Here is a 26,772-nt window from a genome sequence, read left to right as displayed (position 1 = left end):
AAATCTGTATATCTCTATGATTCCCATAACTGATTTTTATTGTAATTAATTGGCCATCGTAGGATCGAGGAGGAGGAATAGGGGAGCTAAATTGGAATGAATCAGTAGAATAAGAATTGTGGACAGACTTCCAGTTACGATTTGCATTTCAGAGTTTCGGGCTTGTGTTTCCACTGACACAGTTCTACTTTCTAGGCATTATTTGCCATATTTTCAGATAGAGATGTACAGTATGGAACAATCCATGCTATGCCTCTTTTACACGTGGAAGTCTATTCTAATTCATATCTGGGCACATTTTTAAAGTATTTGCATGAATATACCTTCTCAGTATCATCTGCCTTTTCTATCAAGGGTTCTTCTGCTTCAAGATTTCTTTGCCTTCTCTCTAAGCCTTTTCATTCTCTTTTCCTCACTCTATTGACTTTTCTGGTTCCTTTCTGGGGCTTCCATTTTGGGAGGTTTTTTTCTCTCTCCATTTTGCCCCTGTGCCAGAAATCGGAGCCAGAAGTTTCATCATTATAAGGGGTAGAAGTTCATTAATTATGGATTGAAGCATCAATTTGGTATCCATGTATAGGTACTTTGTCATGCACCTTGAGTATCTGTTTCTTTATTTTTTTCTTTTAAAGAGGTGTCAATCTGGCATAAAAATGGGTACAGTTAATTACAGAGATGTGCATTCATATCACAGTGACTCATTATGTTGTTTTAGGCCCCTTAGGTGGAAATTGCAGAGAGGAAGGGAGAGCCAGTGGCACAGGCAAGTGAATGCTGAAATCATTCCTTTCCTGTGGGCAGGGAAAGAGTTGAAGTCAAGCTTACACAGAATTTGAAACCAAAGTTGCTTTCCTGCTAAATGGATCTCACCCTCTGTAAACAGGCTGGCAGCTCTGGCCGGGTGAAAGTCATCATTAACTTTCTGCTATGGGAAACAGGAGAACAGGCATGAAACCATGTTTGTTAATGTATCCTTGGTATTTTGTTGGGGAAAAAAATGCCTAGGTTGAACTCTCTTTATCTCTTCTCCAAACAAACTGCCCTGAATTAAGAGAGCAGGTTTTCCATACAAAAAAAGGCAGAAGACTGTAGAGGCTGGAGTCCCTTTACAAACACATCTATCCAACTATTAATGCAGATGGTTAGTTGGAGTACTGCTGTATGACAACATATGGGTGAAGAGAGTCTATGACCACCAAAGCAGCAGCAGGTGAAAAAACACTTTTAGTTAATCCTGGCTGTCAACTCTGGTGACCTCTTTGTAGATAGCGCTGAGCCTAAAACATATCTAAGATGGTCAATCAAAAAAATTCCCAATCAAAATAATTCATGAATTCTCCAAATATGTTTCAGCCTGTTTGCCTTTCCAGTCAGAAGGTCATCTAGATATCAGGTCAGGATATTCAGCGGTTTCCCAGAAGTAGATGCTAAAAGGAGATATAGTTCTCTATGTCTTTGATTTTGTCTCCGCCTATACATTCAGATGACCTCCTAGGGTGATGTTGTGTAGATCAAAAATGGTGAATTTAGGATTTATAGGATAGATGCAATACAGGAAGCCTCCTAGAGGGCACACCAAGATCTAGACCAGATCCAAATACTCTCAGGTATCTTTCTCTCTTCTCCCTCAACCCCCAACAAGTGCTTTATGTGTTGATCTTTGCATACTTCAGAGTATAGAAGGGAAAAGATTATCTTCTTGTATATGTGAGGAATGGGACAACATAGTGATAGATGAAGAGATCTAACTGCTTCCTTCGTTGCCATATCCTGGCTGATTCTAAGAAGTTAGTTGGGAGGCAAAAATTATTTCAGAAGAGGAGGAAGTCTTCTAGGAGTTAATCAAGTCTTCAAGTCAATAACCCAACTAGTTATTTAAAATATTGGAAATTTATCTCTTAACATCTGAAGTTCAGATGGAGCTCCTGGAGCTAGAGATGGCTGGGAGCAAAAACTATATATAGGTACTCGATTTAGGACCACAGTGGAGCCCAAAATTTCTGTTGCTAAGTGAGACACTTGTTAAGTGAACTTTGCTCCATTTTAGGACTTTTCTTGCCAGTTTTTAGGTGAATCACTGCAGTTGTTCAGTTAGTAGCATGATTGTTAAGTGAATCTGGCTTCCCCATTGACTTTGCTTGTCAGAAGGTCATAAAAGGGGATAAAATGACTCCAGGACACTGCAATTGTCATAAATATGATTCCATTGCCAAATGTCTGAATTTTGATCACATGATTATGGGAATGCTACAACGGTCATAAGTGTGAAAAAGAGTCATAGGTCACTTTGAATGGTCACTAAATGAAATGTTTTAAGTCGAGGACTATCTGTACACCAGTTACAGATAAATGTTTCATGAAGAAATGGTGTTGATGAGGAGCTAATTGGTGATTATTAGCTGTGGCATCACACTGCAAACATCAGAGCCCTCTTGCAGTTGGAGAGCACTTAACGTTGTCAACAGTCCATTTTGTCCATACAAAACCTCTGATAACTACCAGCAGAAAATAAATTTTAAAATGCCTTGCTCCTAGCTAGCCTTTCACTAGCAGGATTTAATATAGGAACCTATAGAAGCTGGTGGTGAAGCATTTTGGTCTCTCAAAGAATTCTTGGGTATTCTTTTTCAAAAAAAAAAAAAAAAGGGAAAAAATCAAAATGAAAAGCTTGGTTAATTGAGCAGAGGCACCACAGAGAATTCATTCATTCCTGAACATTTCTTAGCAGTAAAAAAAAAAAAAAAAAAAAGAATGTAAGCATTTTCCTTTTGTTTATAGGTTGAATGTACATTTAGCATTCCAGCAGTTTATTTACTATTTCTGAGGGATGCTTCAGTGAAGCACGTAAAAATGCTTACGTGCATTTTTAGTATTCCGGCTTTTAGAATTATAATTGCTTGTTAACTTGGTTCATGATGCATTATAATTTGGTGGTGGGTGGGGTCGTTTATGCATCTGGGGTACATTTATTTCCAAATGTAACTTATACTAAGTAAACTTATATTAAGTAAACTAAATGCCAGAGCCCTATCACTCCCTCCCCCGCCCTGCCCTCCCCCCTTTCATTGGCTTTTGCTATGAATGAAAATGTCATATAAACAGACGTGAAGACAGAGAGGCAGTGTACGCAGAGAGGAAATAGTTAGCTTCACTACCCTGGGGGGGAAAAAATCAAAACTCAGGAAAACATCAGCTTAAATCATTTATATTGCCCTATAAAATGCATTCCTGTGCAGATGATGATCTTGGAAAAATGAATGGATAAGGAAGATCAGAATCATCTGTCTACATATGGAAGGATCATACGTACATATACATTTTCTAGGCAATCTGTTCCTTTTATTTTCACAAGCTATAGATCATCTTAATGTGGTGTCAAATTACACCATACAGTTTTTCAAAAGTTTTCATCCCATTTGAAAGAAGCTTCTGTTTTTCCACTTATTCCTGGGGAATTTGAAGTTACAACATTTTCCCTCTTTTTTATATTTCTCCTGGTAGTTTTCTCAGTAATGTTGATCAGTAAAGGCAGCAGAGTATATCACAACAGTTTGGTATTGTTTTCATAAGCATTTTTCCACCACTTCAACAATTAAATTAAAAAAAAAAACACCCCCACCCCCAAAGAGGTGCAGTTGCAAACCACTAGAGGAAGATCAGGGGAAGGTAAAGTATTCTCAATGTATATTTTAGTCACTTGGTCATTAAATTGGTACAAGGATTCCATCCCAGAGAACTTCACTGCAATGTTCACTATGCAAGACATTTAAAAAGGAAACTCAAACTGAAGAAGAACTGGTAGGAAATAAGGGCAGGAATTTTTTCCTCTATACAACTCTACTTCAGGGATCTCCAAACATGGCAACTTTAAGACTTGTGGAGTTCAATTCCCAGGATTCCCCAACCAGCCATGTTGGCTGGGGAAATCTGGGAGTTGAAATATACCTCTATTCTACTTGACATGGTAAGAACTAATAATGGACAGTCTACACCTTCTTTGGCCCTGTACAAATTGTAGATAAATGTGCTGTACAGATAATCCTTGACTTAAAAGAGCCAGAATCTCTGTCATAAGTCATGATGGTTTTAAGTTGAGGCACCCATGTGACTGACTCAATTTTATGACCTTTTTTGCAGCAGTTGTTAACTGAATGCTTCAGTCATTAAGCAAGTCAATGCATGGGTGTTTTTTGCTGAAAACTGGCCATAAGTGGAATGCTATAACTGGCTGTAAAGGTGAACAGGTTGCCAAGTGCCCAAAATGCAGTCATATGACCAAGAGGCTACATGCCACCATCAGAACTCCAGAATGAGGCTGTAAGTACTTTTTGTGAAGTCTGTTGTAACTTCAAACGATCATTAAACCATTGGTCATTAAGCGAGGATTATCTGTATTTTAAAATGGGGTAGTTGTTTACTCACACCTTCATTATTTTCCTGCTTCATTTTTTTCAATGTCTTATCCACAGGGTATGCGGCTCTTCGACTTGGTTGTCCTCTTTAGCAAATCTTGTCTTTAACGTTCTTGTTCTAAGGACTATTGCTAGGAGACCGAAGTTGAAAAAATACAGTTTTGTTTAATACCCAAAGAAATATTGGGAATTAAAACGTTGCTATGATTCACTGTGTGCTAAGAAAACAGCTTGCTTCCCAGCTTGAGCTGCAAAATAACCCAATGTTAGCCCACTCTAGCATACTGTGTGAAACCAACCATTTAGTCCATGGGACCTTCATAGTTCTTAAGTAACACATAATGTCAGAAGTGAATGAATTGTGGTTTTGAATATCTACCGTGGATAGTCCAGATTTTTAATCTTGTATCCCATGGTCTCAAGAAGTTTGCAGCAAAGGTTTTGGGTCTGGAAGGTTGATGCATGAGAGAAATCAACAATATGCCAGTGTGGAGATGGCAGTTTCTTGCATTCTTCTTCAGCTGATCGAGAAATGGCAGTTGTTAGTAAATCCTCACTCCCAGTTCCTGTAGTGGGCTCTCTATAATTTCTGTAAGTATGGAGCTGAACAGAATGTGCCCCATTGATTCTGTGACTTTGGTTTCCCTTATTTATGCTGGTGGAATGTTAGAGTTAAAATCCCACAGACATTGATCTCCCATGGGATCAAGGCAGTGGGAGTTTATACTATCATAATCTGTTTATGTTCAGACAATGGAAATCTTTGGTTTCTGTCCAAATTGCACTCTTTGTTGAGTGTAAGCCCACTGCAGGAGCTCATTGCCAATATGTTTTCCTTGAGAGGGAATATTGCAAAATGTATTAACTCCTTATGGGAAGGTTCAAGCTTGTCTCATTCCAGAGGGTCCATAGGAGAAATGGGCTCATAAAAGCATAGATAGAGCTAAACTACATTTATTTTGCACAGCACTGGAGGGATATAGCTGGAGTTACCTCTAGACTTAACGATGACTGATGTCTGGATAGTTATAGAATTAGAGGACTGGAGGCTAAAACATACGAAGAACAGTTGCAAGAGTTGGGTATGTCTAGTCTAGTGAAAAGACGGACTAGGGTTGACATGATAGCAGTGTTCTAATATTTGAGGGGCTGCCACAAGGAAGAGTAGGGTCAACCTATTTTCCAAAGCACCTGAAGGCAGGACAAGATGCAAAGGATGGAAACTAATCAAGGAGAGAACCAACTTAGAACTAAAGAGGAATTTTCTAAGAGTGAGAACAATTAACCAGTGGAACAGCATACATTCAGAATTTGTGGGTGCTCCATCATTGAAGGCCTTTAAGAAGAGACTGGACAGTCACTTGTCTGGAATGATATAAGGTCTCCTGCTTGAGCAAGGGGTTGGACTAGAAAACTTTCAACAGTCCCTTCCAACTCTGTTATTCTGTTAAAGAATTGGTTATAAGGAAAAATGGCTTCATATGTTGGGGTCCCAGGTTTGAATCTTGGTCCAGATCAGAAGCAGATCTTAAGAAAAATAGGTAGATGAGAATAAGAAGTGTAAATGTATAGCTCTATGGTTTGGGCAGGAAGAGTTATGTAGAAGTATCATGCTTCCTCTGTCATAACATCTGCTTTCTGCAATGGCATCCACCCAGAGTTTCCCACCCTGATGAAGTTCAGAAACTTAGTGAAAACCTACCTGTTCTCCCAGACCTTCAAGGAGGGTGGTGATGAGCCCATGTAGTTTTTGAATTTACCTTACATTTGGCTTGTATACCTATCCAAAGTTTGCCCAGGTGACAGGGAGCTGTTCCTTCAGCACCACCCTCTATACCTGGTCATTATTACTGTGTTTATATGCGGTTATATGAAGCTGTAAACAAATGATTTTTTTATTGTTGCTGTTATTATTTTACAAACTGTTTTTGAAATAATATCAGTGTTCGCTTTCAGCTTATTTTTTACTTACAGTATCAGGTTCTGCTGAAGGACCAATCCACACTTCATATAAAGCCTAGATAACAAACTGAATCAAAATAATCAGGCATTATCTGCAGGCACAGTCTACAATGAGGAACAATGGAACCATCTATCTTTGTTTGGAGGACTGCTTTTAAAGACTTCCAGAGAACAAGTGTGTCTTAAAAATTAAGTTTGCACCCACCCTAGGCCCTCTCCATCTTTGGTTAAATCCCAAGGGGAGATGTTATAAGCAAGCCTCTTCACTTGTAGCTCATCCTTATTAGGAAATAAAAGCAGCCTCTGTTTTGTACAGTGTAAACATTTCTGTTTACCAGAGATACTCATTTTTTCATCTGGGATAGTGACTGTTCTTAACAAATCCCTATTCCCATTTAGTATGCCTTTATCACTATGAAAAGGAGATAGGAGGAGACCTTGTCAAGGAATAGTCTGAACTCAGAACTGCTGATTGGGCCCAGGATGTTATATCTTAGAATTTCTTAGTTGTCTCTCAAGAAACATGAAGTCTCAATTTATAAAATACTATCAGGGTGGCTAAAGTGTTAGCATCTGTGTGAAACCAGCCATGGTTAGATACTTTTTGTTCCAAGCAAGTGCTGGCAAAAAACCTGCTGTTAAAAAGGGATTCCTCACCGACAACCATAGCCCTGATAATGTGATGAACTAATGGTCTCCACCCCCACTCCAGGAGACAAAGAGGGCCTTTAAGTGAGGAGAAAAAAGTCCACCATCCAACCTCATCAGAAAACAAGGTGGGTAGGGTGGTGGGCCTCCCAGTTCCAAAGGAAATTATTTTTGAGCTATGGAAAACAGGACAGTCTTTGTTCTGGGCAAGGGAGTTATGTGGGCTTTGTGGGATGGTTCCTGGCCTAGATGGTATATGCTACTTGTTGCTAGATCTCCCCAAAACATGTGCTGCAAACTTTTTCCCTTGCAGTGAGATGCTTGGAGAAGGGAGAAGGGAGCTTCTTTCATCTAAGCCCCAGCAGTCCCCTCCCCTGTTTGGAAAAAGCTTTCATGTTTGTAATCAAGCAGAATCTATTGTAAAATTCAGGAGAGTTGACCATTAACTTAACCAGCCAATGGAGTAAAGCAGGGATCTCCAAACTTGGCAACTTTAAGACTTGTGGACTTCAACTGCCAGAATTCCCCAGCATGGCTGGCTGAGGAATTCTGGGAGTTGAAATCCACAAGTTTTCAAGTTGCCAGGTTTAGAGATCCCTGGAGTAAAGAATAGCTGGTTAACCACATAGTCATCCTTTTTTCCCCCCAATAATTTTTATTAAATAGTTTTTTAAAAAAACCAGATATTTACATCTTCTTCTTTTCAACATCTTCACATCAGTAATCCATATTTATACATTTTATCTTTCTTATCTTAATATATCTTTTATACATATATTTCTAGTATATCATATATATATCATAATATATTCTCTTAATCTAAATATTTTATTTAACCATATAGTCATCCTTTTAAGTGACATATTTCAATTGGCCTACATGATAGGCCAATTGCTGGAGCTCTTTTCTTAGACATACTTTTCTCATGTGGATTTCCCATGGAGATCCTTCCCAAACCCTCGTAAACCTGACCCAGAGTCTCAGAGGAAACATCCTTACTCTATCCCCAAATGCAGGATGAGCCTTTTGATTCCATAAATTCTCCTAAGCTTAGAAATGTATTTTTCTTTTTTCAAACCAGCAGCTCTTAATTTACATCCATCAATGAGTTTTCAGATGCATGTCTTCCTCTTTTTCTTTGTGCAAGTCCTGGTCACTAGAGTAAAGAAAAAAGAAATTTGTATCACCCATGAAAAAAATTAGTATACAAAAAGGATTCAATAATCCTCTGTAGAAGGAAAGATGGTGGTGTTGGAGCCTTTTTTTCTCTTGGGAAAGAGGAAAGTCTGTCAGGTGCAAATAACCAGAGGCATTTGTTGAGTTCAAAGCATAGAAGAGTTTATTATTGCTACCTCTGTACAAGAATCTAATCAACTAAAAGCTAAGTTGGCACTAGATAAGGGTCAACAGAATTCATGGGGGGCTGGACTTGGGTTTCTTGTGGCAGCACAATGACCTCAAACGTATGACACATTTAATCCCATCTTCCAGCTCAGCCTTCTGTTCTTCCACAGTCAGTGGAATAAGATAAAGAAATGTATGATAATGCATCATATGTAAAATGTAGTCTCTCTCTCTCTCTCTCTCCCCCTCCCTCTCCCTCCCTTCCTCCCTCTCTCTCTGTTACAACTTGAAGTACCCATTTTCACACAAGAACATACGACTCACAATTATCAGATGTGATTGCCACTAACTTAGATAGTTGTAAAAAGAACTGGACAAGTTCCTAGAGGACTCTGATAACTGCATATTGTTACCTGTATCAGAGACAATATCCCTTAATCACCTGCTGTTAGAGCACAAGAGTGAATGGCAGCTGTTGCTCTTCTTGTGAACTTCCCAGTCAGATTTATCACTTTTTCTTCTTAGACTAACACATGAACTGCAACTTTTCTAGGAGACCTTGACCTGGTAATTTTCTTCATTTCTCCAGTAGCATTCATATCAGATTATAGAAATTGTCTCTGCCTCTGAGGAGCATCTAGAACCTCCAGCAATTTGAAATGAAACATGGCAGATGGCTGCTTGAGAGAAGTCATCACCATACCTAAATCTTCAAGGAAGGCAACTTGTTCTGTCCAGATATTTTGGACAATAGTGTCTCACCATTGCCTAGGTCCGTTAGGGCAGATAGGAGTTGAACTTCCAAACATCTAGTTTAAGGCAACCAATGAATGCATAAAGCAAGGGTGAGTAACATGTAGCCTGCACATTGCTTTGGGCTCCATTTTAAAAGCAAGTAATCCATTTATGGATCCTTTCTCTAAAAGGTTATGAGCAAAGGGAAAAAGAGGCTATGAGAAAGTGATAGAGTCTGCAAAGGATCCTTTTTGCTCTCAGACTTCAGCTCACTTCATTTATATCAGATATGTAAGCTTTGCTTGATGAACCAGAGAAAAACTGGTAAGCTCTTATATTAGCATCACATATGCTTGCACTCTGAATGTACAGATGTGTCTTTACAGATGTGAATCACATTGTGTCTGATATATAGCACAACAACTTCAAACTTCAGAAACAGTGTCTCTCTATTTTGGGCTACAGAAAACATTAGCAGCAACTTCTCAACACATCTCACTAAGCCTTGAGTCATGAACTCATGGGTTCAGTTCTTGGACTGCTTCATCTAATATTCACATGTGTGTGATTTAGATCAGTAGAACAGAACAAGGATAACTTGCTTATTGATATACTGCTGTTTGAACTATCAATGATAGAGGGTGTGGAAGACACTACAACAAAATAATATAGTACCTACAGCTAAAATGGATAGCAATAGCAATAGCAATTGAACTTATATCACTCCATAGTGCTTTACAGCTCTCTCTAAGTGGTTTATAGAGTCAGCATATTGTCCTCAATAATCTGGGTCCTCATTTGGAAGGATGAAATCTGAGTCAATCTTAAGCTAGTGAGAATCGAACTGCTGGCAGTCAGCAGAATTAGCCTGCAGTACTGCATTCTAACCACTGTGTCACCCTGGCTCTTTGTGCCCATTTTCTAGGCTTTATGTTTATTTTTCCAATTGATAGCCATCATTTTGTAGTTACTAAATGTGCTTCATCTTGAATATGCTGTAAAGTTTGGCTGAGGAAATGCTATCTTAAATTTATTGTTGTCCCCATGTATTGCAGCAAAACTTGGGTTCCATTGGGACACAAACATTTCTCTTGTGTTTTGCAGTAGTCCTATTTTGTCCTGAATCAGCCAGGATTCAGAATATGGCTACTTCAAAAACAAAAACCAGAATATTTTTTCCTTTGTCATTTTTGCATGGAAGAATAAACTAATGGGGTGGTCAAATGCAGAATTATATTCCAGCTATTACAAAATGTAATAACAAAAATGTTTTTTCCCAACTTAGATTTTATGCTAATGGAAGACGGATGTCAAAGCGTAGTCTCTCTTTTTCTGCACCACCATTCTCATTTGAAAAACTATCTCTGGTTTTGTATCATTATTTACCATTGAGTGCCAACAGTTTAAGTTGAACAGCTCTGCTATCTTAACTTAGTCCTGCCAAATACTGAGAAATAAATGTTTGTATTGGGGAGGTTTGCCTGTTTTTCTAGATCGGCCACAAATCACTGCTTTCACAATGCTGTGTGTCGTGAAATGTAGCAGCTGTTTGGTAGAAATGGAAGGAAATGAAGAGGGATAAGGCAGGATGCAGAGCCAAAATTACAGAAAGACGCAACCTCTTCCTTTTTGTTGTGATGCTGTTCCTTAGCTCTGGGTGGTGAGAGGCAGAAGTCGGAAAAAGTTGGCAGGAATCCAATGATCGGTCTCTTGGATTTCATTAAGGGGGTTCTGCCTATTTCCAACATTCATGCAATCCAAGTTTTGCTAAGAATGGAGAAGACACATCAACATTGTCTTTTTGTTATAGATGAAAATCTAGTAACTCTTCTGATCATTGCAACAAACAGGCAGCACAAAGCCAAAGCAGAGATGGATTTTTGCAGAAGTAAGATCTCTTGGCATCTGCTTCTCTTCTCTTTAATGCACTTATCATCATAAAATCAGTTAAGATATCTCAGGAAAGAGTGGAGAAGGAACCTTAGCAACAGTTTAATGTCACATCTAAAGGAAAATCTTGGCTTTGGGATAGCTAAACTCTTCATTTAGCCTTCAGCTTTCTTAATTAATGAGCTTGCCTCCTCAAACAGTTTTGTAAACAGTAATTAAACAAAGTTGCAAATTGTGCAATGTTCATCATTTTGTAAAGGATCGATACTGTCTTCTGATTCTGGTGTCCTTCCTTATTCAAAAAGTAAGGAAAATATAGGCAGGAGCAGAAAAAGAAAGTACAGTCTCCCTATTTGTGTCTCCCTATTTGTGTGCACACACGCCTTGCTGCAAAAAAAATGAACTAGTGATTTGTGGATTTAACAATTAGAAAGAGGAAATTATGGAAAGTAGGAAATTAAGATATAACATTAAAAATATAAATGCACTTATAACAGCTGTTAAGAAGATTGAAAGCCATTTATTATGTTTCTCTTTTCTTCTTCCTTTTCTTCTTCTATTTCTTTTTTACTTTCTTACTACTTTTCTCTATTCTTTTTCTCTTCCGTTCAACATTTGCATTGTTTTTATTCTGTTGGAAGCTTCTTTAATAAAAATTATAAAAACCAAGTGCAGGAAAATATGCTAGAAAAAATAAAAGGGTCATATCCTTGGATATATCTACATAAAACCTAGAGGCTTCAAAAACTAAAGGCTCTGAGTTGTCAAAAAAGTTACTTTCGAGTTGCTTAAAAAGGCCAACTGTGATAATCTAATACCAGGGCTAGGCAGTTTTCTCATTCAGGTGATGAAGTGTTTTGGGGCCTGGAGTAGAGGGAGTCAGAGGTCAAGGCTATGTATGAGGGCTCTCATTGTGAGAAATGCTTTAAGAACACATCTTCAGCATCTCTAAGAACGAGAGAAAGTGTTGCTGCCTTTGAAAGGGGTAATATTCTGTTTATGTTCAGGTTTCCCTTCCTAGAAGCCGCCTCTTGAAAGAGATGAATAACTTATTCAAAGCACAGGTGGGCTTGAGCCATTTGCCCCTGTCCCATCACCAGAAAAATAAACCATTTCTGTTTGTGCATGCACACTCAGACACATTCAGATCTTTCTTCATTTGCCTTCCTGTGAAATGTAAAGACATTTCCTTCCTCTGCCTGATGAATTCACGAATTCCATCCCCAGCTGCTCTTTCCAGATGCATGCCATAAATTTATCAGCCAGACCTTGGAAAAAAACCGGTTCCTTTTTGTTTTGCTGCTTGTTGATGCATAGATTTGCTGACTCCACCTCCACTCCATTTTCGTTTGGATGAAATCATCACCCATCACCCATCTTTAAGCAAGAAGAATTGTTTTTTTCTGGCTAGCCAGCTGCCATTTGATTGCCAGTGTCCTTAGACCTTAAAGTGTGGTGGTTTTCTTCAATCCAGCAACCTTAGGACAGTATCATATTTGATACAATTAGAATTTATCCATTTGGATATGGGTATTAGACTGGTTCCCGTGGAGAATTAAAGTTGGACTCCATGTAGGCCTAAATATAATTGAACTGGTTTTAGCTTAGTATGATATACATGCATCTAACCATGGTATCTACCACCATAGTATTACAGTATCTGTAAATCCAGATAATTATGATTATAATTCTGATTAAACCAACCACTACATGACTGGGTGTACCAGTCACCATAATTATAATAGTTATAATTAAAGGGGAAAGTAAACCCAAAAAATTTAGGAAAAGAGAATAAATCAATCAAAATATCACAGGTAAGTGATGATTTTTGAGGTTCTAGCAGATATTGCCATTCCATCTGATATTCACCCAAATTTCATTGCCATGGCTCTGTCTTGTGCACTTGGTAACTTTGGACTGTTTGGGAAATTTAAAAACTCTTAGATTATTTTTCCCAACAATTTGACCGGCATTTCTGCTAAATTGGAGGATCCCTGAATCCTATTGATATGTGTAACCTATGCATTGATTTTTCCATTTGGACTATATGAACAATTATACTAAATATTGCATCTCCTCCTCCTCCTCCTCCTCCTCCCCCCCCTGCAAGCCCTGTGTGGAAAGTCCTTTGCATCTCCTCTATGACTATGGTGTCCCTTGTCTCTAGCAATTCCAAAGCAGCCTCCTATGTCTGCAGCTCTGCCATGATATTTTCTAAAAGGGAGTTGATAAATCTTTGAGCTTCCTCCAAACTGGGCACCAGACAGAAGCCTTTTGTAATTGCATTGACAAGGCCCCTTCATTCTGATTTATCACATGCTTAAAAGTTAACTTCAGATGAAGAAAGAAGTTTGCCCCATGGATTTACATGAGTTATTCATTTCTGGTGGCTGTGCTATGCCCTTATCCTGTGAGTGCACAGAGCACGAATACTGTGATCTACAGTTCAACTCATAATAGTGAGTTTGACATCTCCATTGAGGAGATGTTGTGCAGATGGACCAATGCTTAGCATAGTTAGGCAGCTGCTGGAATTCCAGCTTTTGTTGGGAGAAGACAAGATTCCTACTTGCTATAGAAAAGGCACTCATCCGATATGCTTTTGTCAGAAATACAACCTTGGAACTCTCCTTGTGTGGAAGTCTACCTCTCTTGAAAAAGTCTATATTTTTAGAGATTAATCTACCTAGATACAGACATTGTTATATTCCATCTTAGCCAAGTAGATTTAGCTTCTGGTTCAGCTAAATTGTATAGATGAAACTGATATATTGCAGACAAAAAGGAGCAAGAACCAAAGGTTGTTCTTTAAGGTCTTATATTTTTCTATTGGCTGGTAGCTCTCCTTTTTCTAGCCAGAGGACAGCTTTACACATACACAAAAGAAGAACCAACCTTTTTGACTGTCCTCTTACCCATCTTGCAAGCTGCATTAGATCTCAGAAACTGGGGCAAAACAAGTGAACAATGACAATAAACGGTTATCGTTTAGGAGTGGCATATCTGCTCTATAGACAGAAGATCCCAAATTCAGATCTCAGCTTTTCCAAATAATTTGCGCTCGAAAGCTTAGAGAGCTGCTACCAATTAATGCCAGCAAAGTCAGACTAGATGGGCCAAGAATTTGACTTAGAAGATGGACTTTACTAGGTTCCTACACACATCCGTGATCTATCACAAGCCCTGGCCCCAGAACATAAGGAATGCTTAAAGCCAACTGCTTTTATTTCTTGCCATTTCCTCTCTGTCTCTCTGTGTGTGAGGGGGGGGGGACTTATCTCCTCCCCACAGTTGGACAGCTGCCTCCTCAGGTCAAGGGCGCCAGCCATTCAAGCTCCAAAATGTCTCTGCCCTTGTGAGCAAAGGAAGCCTGCTCTTCTTTCCATTTCTCTTTGTTTATGAGTTCTCTGAAATCAAATCTCATTTAAAGACAGGCCATATATGGCTCATAGTCAGGGCTGGAAAGAACGTGTGCCAAAACGGAAACTAATCTGATTTTTTGAAACATTTTTATTCCATCCCTCATTCAAAAGAGAGAACACATGGTCTCCTTCTACCCTCCTCCTCTGACTCCCAATTTTGTCTTTGCAAAGATCCAATGAAGAAATCCAGGCTGATGAAGAAATCCAGGCTGAGTGGAAGTCGCTTGTCTGTATTTGCCCAGTTTTCTGACTGAGCAGAGATTCTTAATATGCCCCTCTAATCTAAGGAGACACTCCAGATGTCTCAGCACTACTACAATGCCCAGGGTCTCTCACCATTGGCCTTACTGCTGGGAATTGTAGTTCTCAGCCTCTAAATTGCTATGGGAGTTATTGTGACTAGATTTGCTATGCTGGATTTTTTTTTTATCTCTTGTTTGAGGACCTGGAAACCTAAATCTGTAGGAGAAGTGAAGTCCCAAAGATGCTTTTCAAAAGGCAACTGGACTTTCTTGGTTTTTCCTTGAAAACATTTTGCTTCTCATCCAAGAAACTGAAGAACCTTCTTGGATGAGAAGAGAAACATGTTCAAGGAAAAAACCTAGAAAGTCCAGTTGTCATTTGGAAACCTGGATGACTGAGAATCTCCATAGACAGGAGAGGTGGAGGCGTGCTCACTTCCCCTGCCCATTCTGTCTCATGGGAGGTAAATAGAGTAGGCTATAAAACAGCATGACTGACAAAGAGCAACCAGGTCCTCAGCAACACCAGTTGGGAACCTGCTCCCAATTCTTTCCTTGTTTGAGAACTAGAAAGTTGCAAGGATACCTATTCCTCTTTGCAAAATGTTGGAAAATCCCTCTGTTCTCAGGAAGAGGTCCCTCTGTGTACACAGGTTGGTGGCCGGTGTATTGTGCATGTGTACATTTCAGGCAGCATTTGAAGAAGTATTTTTGTAACGTTTGAAACTCCTCATTCCCACGTCCAGCTGTCTCCTTGGGATTAAGAGGGTGGGTTCGCTGGTTGCTTTTGTTCTGTTCAATTTTATGATTTAGAGGAACAGCTGCAGGCAGTGTGGTCTGCACTCATCCCTTCTTTCTCAAGAGCCTGCAGAGAACGATGGTGGGGAAAGAATGGGGCGGGTGGCAAACAGAGCAAAGGAAAAAGAGAATGGCAATAACTTCATGTCCGCAAGACTCAGAAAAAGCCTGATCTTATCACCAGCACATTTCAGAACTGCAAAATTGGCAGGGAAAGGACCAGCCAGAGCTTGGAGCATAGGAGAGGGAGGAAAAAGGCTGATTGAACATGGTCTTCATGAGAAAAAGGACTCGGGTCCCTCACTGTATTTTGTGGAATACAGTATATGAATCATTTCCATAAGAAATATGGATGCAAGGATTTGGTCAGCGGCCTTGTACTAGAGCAAAACTTTGCAGCATTTTATGGATTTGCTGGCTTGACCAAACAACATACACAAGACAAAAACTCTACTCCATTGAGTACTGTTTTTCTTTTATTCTCCTTTTTCTACACAGTGTAGCTACCGTGCATAGGCGTTCTTATTTCAATGTATGCTCCCCACCTCCACCCTTCCTCCAAATTTTGATTTCTAAAGATTTTTAAGAGATAAATTTGGAGGTTTTCCAAAACCTCTGAAATCCCCTCTTCTACTGTTTATATGACATCGTGCTTTTTTAGTTTTATTGGAATCCTCAGCAAGAACATGAATATTTAGGCTTCTTTGTTTTATATGTAAAAATTGAGTCAATGTTTCCAAAAACTTGGAAGATCTGCTTAATATCTTTCTTCATATGAGATTCCTCAACATCTCAAACATGGCAGATTTGTTTATTTAACATATTTTTTCTCCTTCTCCAATAATAACTGTTATGATTATTTGCTATTTAACACCATCAAATAGTCACATCTGCCTATTCCAAGTCCTTGGGAAAGACTCAGTAATTGACAAAAATGCCAAATCCAGTCTAAATATCTGGCTGACTGTGCAATGAACAATAATTATTTGTTAAACTTTCCTGCTTAAAACTGCTGTTATCAGATCAGTACAATGTAATTTCTTTGAATGTAACTAAATTTTGTTATGCTGTCTGCAAAATTAGGCAGATTTGACTTCCCACTAGCAATCCACCACTAACTGTAATAATTGTCCACTAATTGTCTTTACAGTATTATTATTTTAATGCTTCTTATTTGTAATCCTGGTCTGTGGCCGTAATAAAAATTATTATTAAATTATTGTTCAATATCAATGCCACCCAACTCACAACAACTCTCTTTATCTGTTCCTGGGTGCATTCAGATTTTAATACTAAGCAATATATTGCTGTCATGATTAATAATTAATATTGGATGATATTAGTATATGTACTACTATATATTTGGTCCCTGGCTATCCTTACACATAAAACATAGGAATAAATAAAAATAAGCTTAAAAGATAAGATGAATAAAACAAACTGCAATATGAACTACGGTGTAAGTTCAAGTAAACTACTTCAAATATTGAGTGATTATATACAGGTAGTCCTTGACTTACAGCAGTTCATTCAGTGACTGTTCAAAGTTACAACTGCACTGAAAAAAGTGACTTATGACCATTTTTCAGCATCCCATGGACAGTGGCAGGAAAGGTCATAAAATGATCAAAATTCAGATGCTTGGCAACTCTCTCACATTTATGACCGCTGCAGTGTCCTGGGGTCATGTGATCACCTTTTGCGACTTTCTTACAAGCAAAGTCAATGGGGAAACCAGATTCACTTAACAGCCCTGCTACTAACTTAACAACTTTAGTGATTCACTTAATGACTGTGGCAAGAAAGGTCATAAAATGGGGAAAAATTCACTTAAGCAATGTTTCACTTAACAACAGAAATCTTGGGCTCAATTGTGGTCGTAAATCAAGGACTACCTATATTAGTACTAAGGCTTCAGTGAAGAGATCATCATCAATCATAAGAGATAAATAGGAGAATTAACAGCAATTGTTATGATTAAACCTTGAGCATGTTTAATCAAACCAAAACTGTTCCTAGTGAGGTCTTGCCAGATCTTGCTGACTATTGAACAGAGCTTGATGAGTTTCCTATCATTCAGATCAGCTAAAAGATAATCGAGACAAAGAGTGTATGGCCTGGGCAAGGGTTAAGGAAGGTGTAATAAATTTGTGTTACAGATCTTGTTGATAAGGTTGAAAGTAATGGTTCCTGATTTACAGTGACAAAGGCATTCAGGGCATGGGATTTTCTGGAATCTCTCAGCCAAGAAGAAGCTTGGAGAGCAATAAATAATGTTATATACTGAGCATTTGTTTATATGCTTTTTCAAGCCTTCCAAGTTGCTGATGAGCCCTAGATCCCGTGTGGAAGCGATTTCCATATGTTAACTGTGGCCATTCCAGAAAATCTTCAGCCCTACTCTTAATATTCATTCCATTAGCTTTGTTCAAGATGGTCCCTCACAGGTTAGTATGTTTCTAGTGCAAGAGCACCCCGCCCTCATCTAACTCTGCTCTACTCCATCCTTATTCTTCCTTTGCCTGGAAAAAATATACCCTACCCATCATAAAAATTAACAGTTTTTGATGCCACCTGTCAATGCTGGAAAATTCTGGCTAGGATTCGTATCTTGCATGGTATCTGTCAAGATTCTCTAGGTGAATGGAGCAGAGGATCCTCTCCTGAAGGAAATCAGGATTTCAAAGAACACTGTAGCTGGACATCATCAACGCTGACACCAACCAGACACAGAAAAATTCAAAGAAGTAGTACAAGCTCAGAAGATGTGGAGGCACCTGGCCCAGAGAATCACCAAGTGTTGGACATGACTGAACAGATAGCCTCCTCCTCCTCCTCTTCCTCCTCCTCCTTCCCCCAAATGTGACTGTGCTACTCCTTGCCAGACACTGGATCATATAATGACTAGCTGCTATTTGAGAGCTTATACAGGAGGAAAAGCAGATTTTCTCCAACTAACAAATACTGCACTTAATTGGATAAACGATATACTTTAGATATTAATATATAGAACACTTATTCCATTCTCATCAACCAACATATTTGAAAATGTAATCTACAATTTATATATAACTTCTTGAATTCCTTATACCTTACAAAATTGACTACCTATTCCCATCATACCTTTGCTCCTTTTATATATTCTTACTATTGTTCCAGGTACTTTATTTATTTTATTTATTTTATTTTATTAAATTTCTATACCGCCCTTCTCCCGAAGGACTCAGGGCGGTGAATAGCCACAAGATAAAACACATAAATACAAAAAATTTAAAATGAATTAAAAATGAATTAAATAATTTGGCTGAATTTAAAATACCCCATAATTTAAAACAAATTAAAATTTACATTTAAAAATTTACATTTAAAAAGGGGAGAAGATTTAGGCCAGGCCAGCTTGATGGAATAGGAAAGTCTTAAGCGCGCGACGGAAGGTGCGCAGATTCGGGATCCTCCGTATCTCCGGGGGGAGCTCGTTCCAGATCGTAGGTGCCCCCACAGAGAAGGCTCTCCTCCTAGGGGCCGCCAGTCGACATTGTTTGGCCGACGGCACCCGGAGGAGCCCCTCTCTATGGGAGCGTACTGGCCGGTGGGAGGCTATTGGTGGTAGCAGGCGGTCCCATAGATAACCAGGTCCTAAGCCATGGAGTGCTTTAAAGGTGGTAACCAGAACCTTGAAGCGCACTCGGAAGACCACCGGGAGCCAGTGCAGCTCGCGCAGGAGAGGTGTTACATGGGAACTCCATGTATGTCTTTATGTAAGTCACATGTAACTTGTGTATGTCTTTATGCCATACACAAAATAAATAAATCTTCCTTTTTCATCTTTGCTTTCCCCAATAGTGAAATAAGAACACCCAGCCATTGGATGGGGAGGGTGAGAGAGAAAGCTTTACTTGAAAGCAGCTAGAGTGGATCGGAGATGGGTGCATCACAGTACCATGGATACAGAAGGAAAGTGCAGTTCTCACTAATGGGAGAATTCAACTGGACTGCCTATTTCCAAGGAAGCACAGCAAAATTGGCTTCATACCATTTCCTTTAGCAGGGGAGTGAAGTGATAGTAGATCAGTTTACCACTGCAAACTGCACATAAGCTCTGTGACATCACAGGGTACAAAAACAGTCTAAATTTCAAATTGGTATATTCCCTGATCCTAAAAGGGGCCTCTGGGATGTAGGAAAAATGTTGATTTTTTTCTCTCCTGAATATAACAGAATAACAGAGTTGAAGGGACCTTGGAGGTCTTTTAGTCCAACCTCCTGCTCAAGCAGGAGACCCTACAATATTTCAAACAGGTGGCTGTCCAGTCTCTTTTTAAAAGCCTCGAGTGATAGAGCACCCACAACGTCTGAAGGCAAGTCCTTCCACTGGTTAATTATTCTCATGTTAGGAAATTGCTCCTTAGTTCTAGGTTGGATCTCTCTTTGATAAGTTTCCATCCATTGTTTCTTCAGGTGCTTCGGGAAACAAGTTGACCTTCTCATCTTTGTGGCAGCCTCTCAAATATTGGAACATTGCTATCATGTCACCCCTAGTCCTTCTTTTCATTAAACTAGACATACCCAATTCCTGCAACCGTGTTTCATGTTTTAGTTTCCAGCTCCCTATTCATCTTTGTTGCTCTTTCCTGCACTCTTTCCAGAGTCTCTACATTTCTTTTTTCATAATATGGTGACCAAAACTGGATGCAGTATTTTAAGTGTTATCTCTTTCAAAGTTGAGCTTCATTTTAGCCTGCTCGGCTTGACACTGGGAAAGTATGAAGTGTTTAGGAAGATTTACAGGCAGCATACAAAGCTAGTAGATGGGAAAAGCTGCTTTATTTTTCTGTGGAGCAGAGGATTTTGTTGCTGTCCTACTCTGTTTGGCAAGAAGTCATGAAGTATGGGTGGGCTTGTTTGTGTGAGTATGCACTGTTGTTTTCTTAGTGCCTAGCATAAGCTGAGAGTAGGAAAAAGTTACAATTACAAGGGAAGGAGGAGTCCTAATGGTGATCCTTAATGAATTACAGAACAATAACAAACCTTCTTACATCTATAAACCATTCTTTGATGTGAGCATAGTGTTAGAGGGGCCTTTGGACTCTATGGGACAACTACTAAGAGAAACTTATCTTCAGAAGATGGGAATCCATCACTGTGTTTCAAACAATGAGGAAGTTTGTTCACTGAGGAAGAACATCCAAGGGATTAGTTGGATTTAGCCACAAGATAAGTAAATACCTTGTATTCTTGGGCAACCATTCATCTTCCTGTGATGTTACCAGAAGTGGGCAAGAAAAGAATTATTTTTTCTTTTGTTCAAAGCATAATTTTTATGAAGGATGTTCTTCAAACAATATAAGACAAATCTAAAAAAAGAAAAGAGAAGAAAGAATAATAACGAGAAGAAAAAAGTGGAAGAATAATTAATAGAACAAAGGTCAGAAAAATAAGTGACTTCAAATCTCTTTTGCAACAAAAGTTAGCAACTTATGCCCAGCCTTCTTTCTTAATAGTATAAAAATCCCTTCAGCCCTTTATTTAGTCCTTTTTTAATCATCAGATCCATGAATCATTTCACGGTCAGCAAAAAGTCCGTAAAAGATTTTCAATCTTCTCAAAAGATTGTTTTTGTACCTCACCCAAATAAGTCAGTTACAGTTGCGAAACCCTTCTGGAAGGAATACATTTGGGGAAACTTGATTTAGTCTTGAATAAAATCCAGGACTTTTCTTTCTCTTTTCCTTTCTCCATCTTGAAAATAAGAACTGAAAAAAACTGAAAAAAAACATGCCTCCATTATCAATTTCTCAACAAATCACAGGCCAACTCTCTCTTTTTAAATAAATAATTTGACACGGGTGGGGTGAAGTCTTCATTTCAAGTAAGTACAGAATCTTTGAGATGTTTTATTAATGGCTGAAGTGTATCAAACACCAGAAAGTGGAACAGTTAGACTGCCAAAGAGTTAAATTGATTCCTGCTTCCCTGGAAAAAAAAGGGTGGGTTTGTAAATGTCCATTATTATACTAAATAAAGTCAATAAATAGTGAAAACCTGAGAAACAGCCCACACATGGCTGAGGCAAGGAAATTTGGAATAATTTGAAAGTGCTTGAATTCTACTGCACATGGTGGCTGCTTCAACAAGGCTTTCAATGGTGTAAAGTAAGATGCCACTCAGGATTATGAATATTTGTTTAAATACTCCATTTGTGGTCTTGTTTTAAAAGTTAATTATGTATGTTTACATGTGATAAAATTTTCTCGAAAGCATGTTTGTAAATAAATAGGAAGAAGGAAGTAGATGAGTGAGGAATAGAAAAGGAAAAGTGGAAAACTTTATATATCCATATATTAAAAAATGCAATGAAAGATATAATTATCTAAAGGCACAATTATCTTTGTTTTAAATATTTTGGTTTGACACATTTTAATGAATCAATTGTTAGGGGATATATAGTTTTTTATTTTTACTTATACCTATTAATGTTTTAGATTTATTATCCCAGTAACAACTGTATTAACATAGTAACAGAGGAGCAAATGTTATACTATGTGAGTTATTTTGCTAGTTTTTAGTGTATTATTATATTTATTTGCTTCGCTTGGGTTTTGTTCTTTTAAATTTTGGTGAAATTTATATTGATTGGTATAAAGAAAATAGAGTAGTTACCTTAAGAAAGTTTCAACCCTTATCCTCAAGGATCCATCAAGAACAAAATTCACCCATTCTTCAGTGCAACATCTTATGTTTCTTTTTTCCTTATTTCCCAGAGACCTAAAGAACAATTTGATTAGCATCATTCAGCCTGGAGCTTTTCTGGGTCTTCAGGACCTGAAACGCTTGTAAGTAATAGTTTGAACTTCTCCGGAACATATTCCAGCTAATTTCCTGCTCTTGATTCTTTAATCTGCAAGCTACCTTTAATATTTACATGTGAATCCCATATCCCCACCCCCATAATTGCTTAACTTCCAAGCCCAGAGCCATTTCAAAAAGTTTTAAGTAATGTGTAACCTGTCCATAACTCATAATGCCTGACTGTTTACTCCAAGTGTCAGTTTCCTGATAATTTCAACAAAGATGCATGTGGTCACCATCTTCTGAGCTGGGTGTTTATTTTTCCAAAAGTAATTGCAACGTATGCTTGGAAAAGACAAATCTGTCCTTTAATTCTCCACCAGTCCTCTAAGCTAGTTGCACTCATTCAAGTGCTCATTCAAGGGGAAAAAACGCTTCTGGTGATTTCATGGATGTGTCCATGCAGTTGTTTTGGCAACAATACTAAAATGATTGGCTATTGTTTTTAGGGGTATTTTTACTGCTGCTTTTCACTCTGATCTACAATCTCACCACTTCTAATAAATCTCCCAAACAAATGCTGATTCTGCATAGTTTTTTGAGATTAACCAAGAAGTAGATGCTGACATTGAAAGGTGCTCAGCAGTTCAGAAGCATGCAAATGTAAGTAGATAAATAGGTACCACTTCAGTGGGAAGGTAACAGCATTCTGTGCGCCTTGGTGCATAGTCTTGCTGGCCACATGACCCCAGTAGCATCTTTGGACAATGTGAATGTTGATTTCCTCGGTTAAGAAACGGAGATGAGCACTGCTCCAAAGAGTTGGACACAAGTGGACAGGGGAAGCCTTTATCTTTACCAGTATACATTCAAGGTGTACAAGGTTTTCCGGCAAATTCAGACTATGCTGTGTCAACATTGGGATGCCCCATGAAGAGAAAGCTCATATACCCTTAATATCCATGGCTATTCACGGTCTGTCTATGGCTCCCATTTTTTTCTCATTGTTCTGCAGGGATCTCTCCAACAACCGCATTGGCTGCTTCAACATCGGCCTCTTGCAGGGACTGTCCAGCCTTATCCGTCTGTGAGTATTCAGTGGCAATGGTGAAGGTATGGTCTCACTTTGAGCCTCTGTACATGTGCTGTTGACAGGAACCCTTATTTCTCAAATCCATCTTCCAAAATCTGGGTTCTCTCCAAAGGTGTGAATGTCACCTTCCAGAATTTCCACTTGGCAAGGTCAAAATTGACAGTCCACATAACTGAAAACTGTTCTGGTTGGAGAATACTGTGTCAAAGAATACTGCTGAGCACAGATGCCAAGCATGATGGTTTTGCTTTTATTTCATTATTCCTTTTCAACTTATTTTGTCAGGGAATCCTGAAATTTGAAAGGGAAGGCTGAGGGATTTATAAGAAATAGATCCCTATTGGGATCTATAGATTTATGAACCCAACTACCCATAGCAGCAACCCCATAGCAGCAAACCTGCTTGGTCTTTCAATTAAAAAAAACACATTGAATACTTTTGGCTGATTTTACTTTTTGATGTTATTTAGACAAATTCTTAAATTTAGCTATCTACAGCTATTAGTCATAGTGATGATATACCCTTAAGATAAGAGCAGTAGGTTGTTGGGAGGAACAGTAGAAATAGGATTATTGTTCTCACATCTGTCCTGGAGTTCCCTTAGCTTTCTGGTTGGCAATTGGAGGGGACAGGAAGGACCTGGATGAGATAGCTCTTTGGTCTGATCCAGCAAATCTCTTGTTTATTTTGTAGTAACTTTAGCATTTATACTCTGATACTTTCTGTGAAGAGTTCCTGGAAGAACTTACAGAAAAATAAAAGGCAGAAGTCCTTGTCTTCAGGTTTACTAATTAGGGAAGAAATGATACAGAAGAGACAAGGGATAGGAAGGGAATAAGAAAACCAGAAAGCTCAGGCATTATTTGCAGTAATTCTGTTTTGTATTATATCCAGCTGTCATGGAAATGAGCAACCTAGGGAGGTTCAGATAGAAACTCTCATCTCTAAAGCAGATGGTCTTGGGATGATGTTGCTCTTCTTGCAAGCTCCTGATAGATTCTGGTGGAGAGAACTTCAGTCAGAAACAGAAATAGCAACCGGACTTAGTTATGCTGTATGGTCTTCTGCCATGGCTTATGTTCTTGCCCCCCAAAATAAATTGAACCCCCTATTGCATTTCTTTGTTCACAGTAAATTTATGGAAACCATAGCCAAAAGATGAAGTGAGGGAAACTGACTTTAATTATTATAAAACTATATCATCATTTGCTGTGAGGGCTCTATGGAGCCCTGATGTTCAGAGAAAGGATGTTTCTCTCTAAGTACCAATTGCAAAGAGAATAAGATTCCTACAATTCAAAGACTTCCCTGAAGCAGCTTTCTTGCCACGATGAATCTCATCTTAAGTAGGCTTCTTGGTCTACTCATGTAAGTTTTATCTTATTTTGTTATCATCCCCTTGACAGGAACATATCAGGAAATATCTTCGCCACCCTCCAGAGTGGAGTCTTTGATGAGTTGCTGTCTCTGAAAGTACTGTAAGTATTTTTTTGTTTTGTTGGTCAAAGGAAAAGGAAAAAGCAGCACTTAATTTTTTTAAGCGATTAATTTACGTGATTAATGTTGGGGTTGACATCTGGGTCTTTCTGCATGGAAAGCCATGCTCAGTCACATTGTCCTCCCCTTTGAAGCCCTCTGGAGAGAACAGACCAAGCCATCACCCAGCTGTGGACAAGGTTCCTCGATGTTCACTGTGCTACCTCAAGATGCTGGAGCTTTCTAGAGATGTTTTTGTTATCGAGGAGGGACAGGCATCTCTTTCCTGTGTTAATCTTCCTCACTGGCACTTCCTCTTCAATTTACATTTCTCTTGTTCTCCAGTGACTTTGCCACTGAATACCTGACCTGTGACTGCCATTTGCGCTGGGTCCTAGCCTGGTCCAAAAGCCATTCTGTCCAGGTATCTGATAAGACGGTGTGTGTCTACCCCAGCAACTTGCATGGGAAGCTACTACGAAACATCAGAGAGAGCCAACTGCGCTGTGGTGAGGCACCCTCCTGAGTGAGTGAGTTTGCTTGGTGTGCAAAGGAGATTTGTTCAGTAGTCCAGTGCTCTTTTCTCCTTCTGGGATACCTCCCTGCTTCTATTCCATCCTTCATTCAACAGATAGAAATAGCACTTAGACTTATATACCATCCCCATAGTACCTTACAACACTCTCTAAGTGGTTTACAGAGTCAGCACATTGCCCCCAACAATCTTGGTCCTCATTTTACTGACTTAGGAAGGATGGAAAGCTGAGCCAATCTTGAATCGGTCAGGATTGAAGGAATCAAACTCCTGGCAATGTGAGCAGAGTTACCCTGCAATATTGTTTTCTAACCACTGTGCCACCACGCAGTGGTTAGAATTCTGTTACTGCTTAGCATGGATTATCACCATGAAGGGATAGTGGTGTTGGTCGGCTGCAAACCTCTGCAATTGATAATCCTTTCAGGGTTCCAGGTTTGCTTACTGAAATATCACAGCTCAATATGTAAAGTGTGTCTACTTCATTTTGCAATACCAAGAGGACTTCAGAACGGCTTACCAAAAACCTCACCCACAGCTCCCACGTCAAGCAAAGCAACATGATTCCTCTGGGATGCTTGCAGGGAAAAATTCCTGAGATCATCTTCTCTCAGCTGATGGAGTCCTCAATATGGCTCTTCTTTCCCACAGCATAGCCTGAGTAACTGGATTTCCTTCACCACCAGTGACGGAAAGAAATTTTTCCTTGCTGGCAACTCTTAGAAGCAGCAGAATCTTACTCAAATGAACAGTGCTGTAAAGTACAATCCTCAGATGTCTTGCAAAAAGTTTGGCAGACGTGAAGTAATGCTAGTATAGCAGCAAAGCAGACAGGCAGCTCTGGAAACATGTGATCCTTGGGCAGTCTATACACATTCTGTTATTCAGCATACAGTTTCATGTTGACTTCATGCAGAATTTGGTGGCATGATGGCTCAGTGGTTGAGACTCTGGGCTTGCCGGTTGAGAAGCCGGCAGCCCAGTTTTGAGCCCTGAGCGCCAAATGACACCATAAGCGCCTGACCTCGCCCCAGCTCCTGCCAACCTAGCAGTTTGAAAGCCTGCAAATGCAAGTAGATAAATAGGTACCACTTTGGTGGGAAGGTAACAGCACTCCATGATGCCATGCTGACCACATAACCATAGAAATGTCTTCGGACAACGCTGGCTCAGGGGCCCTGAAACAAAGATGAATAGTTGGCAATGACTAGTGGAGTAAAATCTGAAGGGAATCATTTACCTTTTTAGCCTTTTACATTCAGAATTTAGCAACCTTTCTTTTTTATTTTAAATGCAGTACCTATATGAACATTTAGTTAATAGAATAATAAAAGGCAGAATTTTTAAAAATCTAAGAAAAAATCCAAATAGGCATATAGACAAGCATTCTGGACATGTCCTCCTGGATGTATTTATTTCTTTTCT

At 39.0% G+C, this 26,772-nt stretch overlaps 1 protein-coding gene and 1 long non-coding RNA gene across 3 annotated transcripts in view; one reads left to right on the top strand and one right to left on the bottom strand.

Annotated features, from left to right (window-relative positions):
- The window catches only part of ADGRA2 (adhesion G protein-coupled receptor A2), a 104,117-nt gene that overhangs the window by 54,924 nt on the left and 22,421 nt on the right, over window positions 1–26,772 (top strand). For both annotated transcript variants that reach the window (XM_087875657.1, XM_034436880.3), the window contains 4 exons: window positions 22,215–22,286; window positions 23,258–23,329; window positions 24,743–24,814; window positions 25,158–25,321. In XM_087875657.1, coding sequence (XP_087731783.1) covers window positions 22,215–22,286; window positions 23,258–23,329; window positions 24,743–24,814; window positions 25,158–25,321 — 380 coding nt within the window. The remainder of the gene's footprint in view (window positions 1–22,214; window positions 22,287–23,257; window positions 23,330–24,742; window positions 24,815–25,157; window positions 25,322–26,772) is intronic.
- Window positions 7,753–26,587, bottom strand: LOC132712367 (uncharacterized). Its single transcript, XR_015729333.1, has 3 exons — window positions 26,437–26,587; window positions 22,114–22,218; window positions 7,753–20,807 (listed from the first exon to the last, which is right to left on the bottom strand). It is a non-coding gene; the product is annotated as an uncharacterized LOC132712367 (long non-coding RNA).

This window comes from Pantherophis guttatus, chromosome 9, assembly GCF_059756535.1.
Source record: "Pantherophis guttatus breed Tessera chromosome 9, ASM5975653v1, whole genome shotgun sequence".
In the NCBI taxonomy this organism is placed as follows: domain Eukaryota; kingdom Metazoa; phylum Chordata; class Lepidosauria; order Squamata; family Colubridae; genus Pantherophis; species Pantherophis guttatus.
This window is presented reverse-complemented; position numbering and strand designations above follow the sequence as displayed.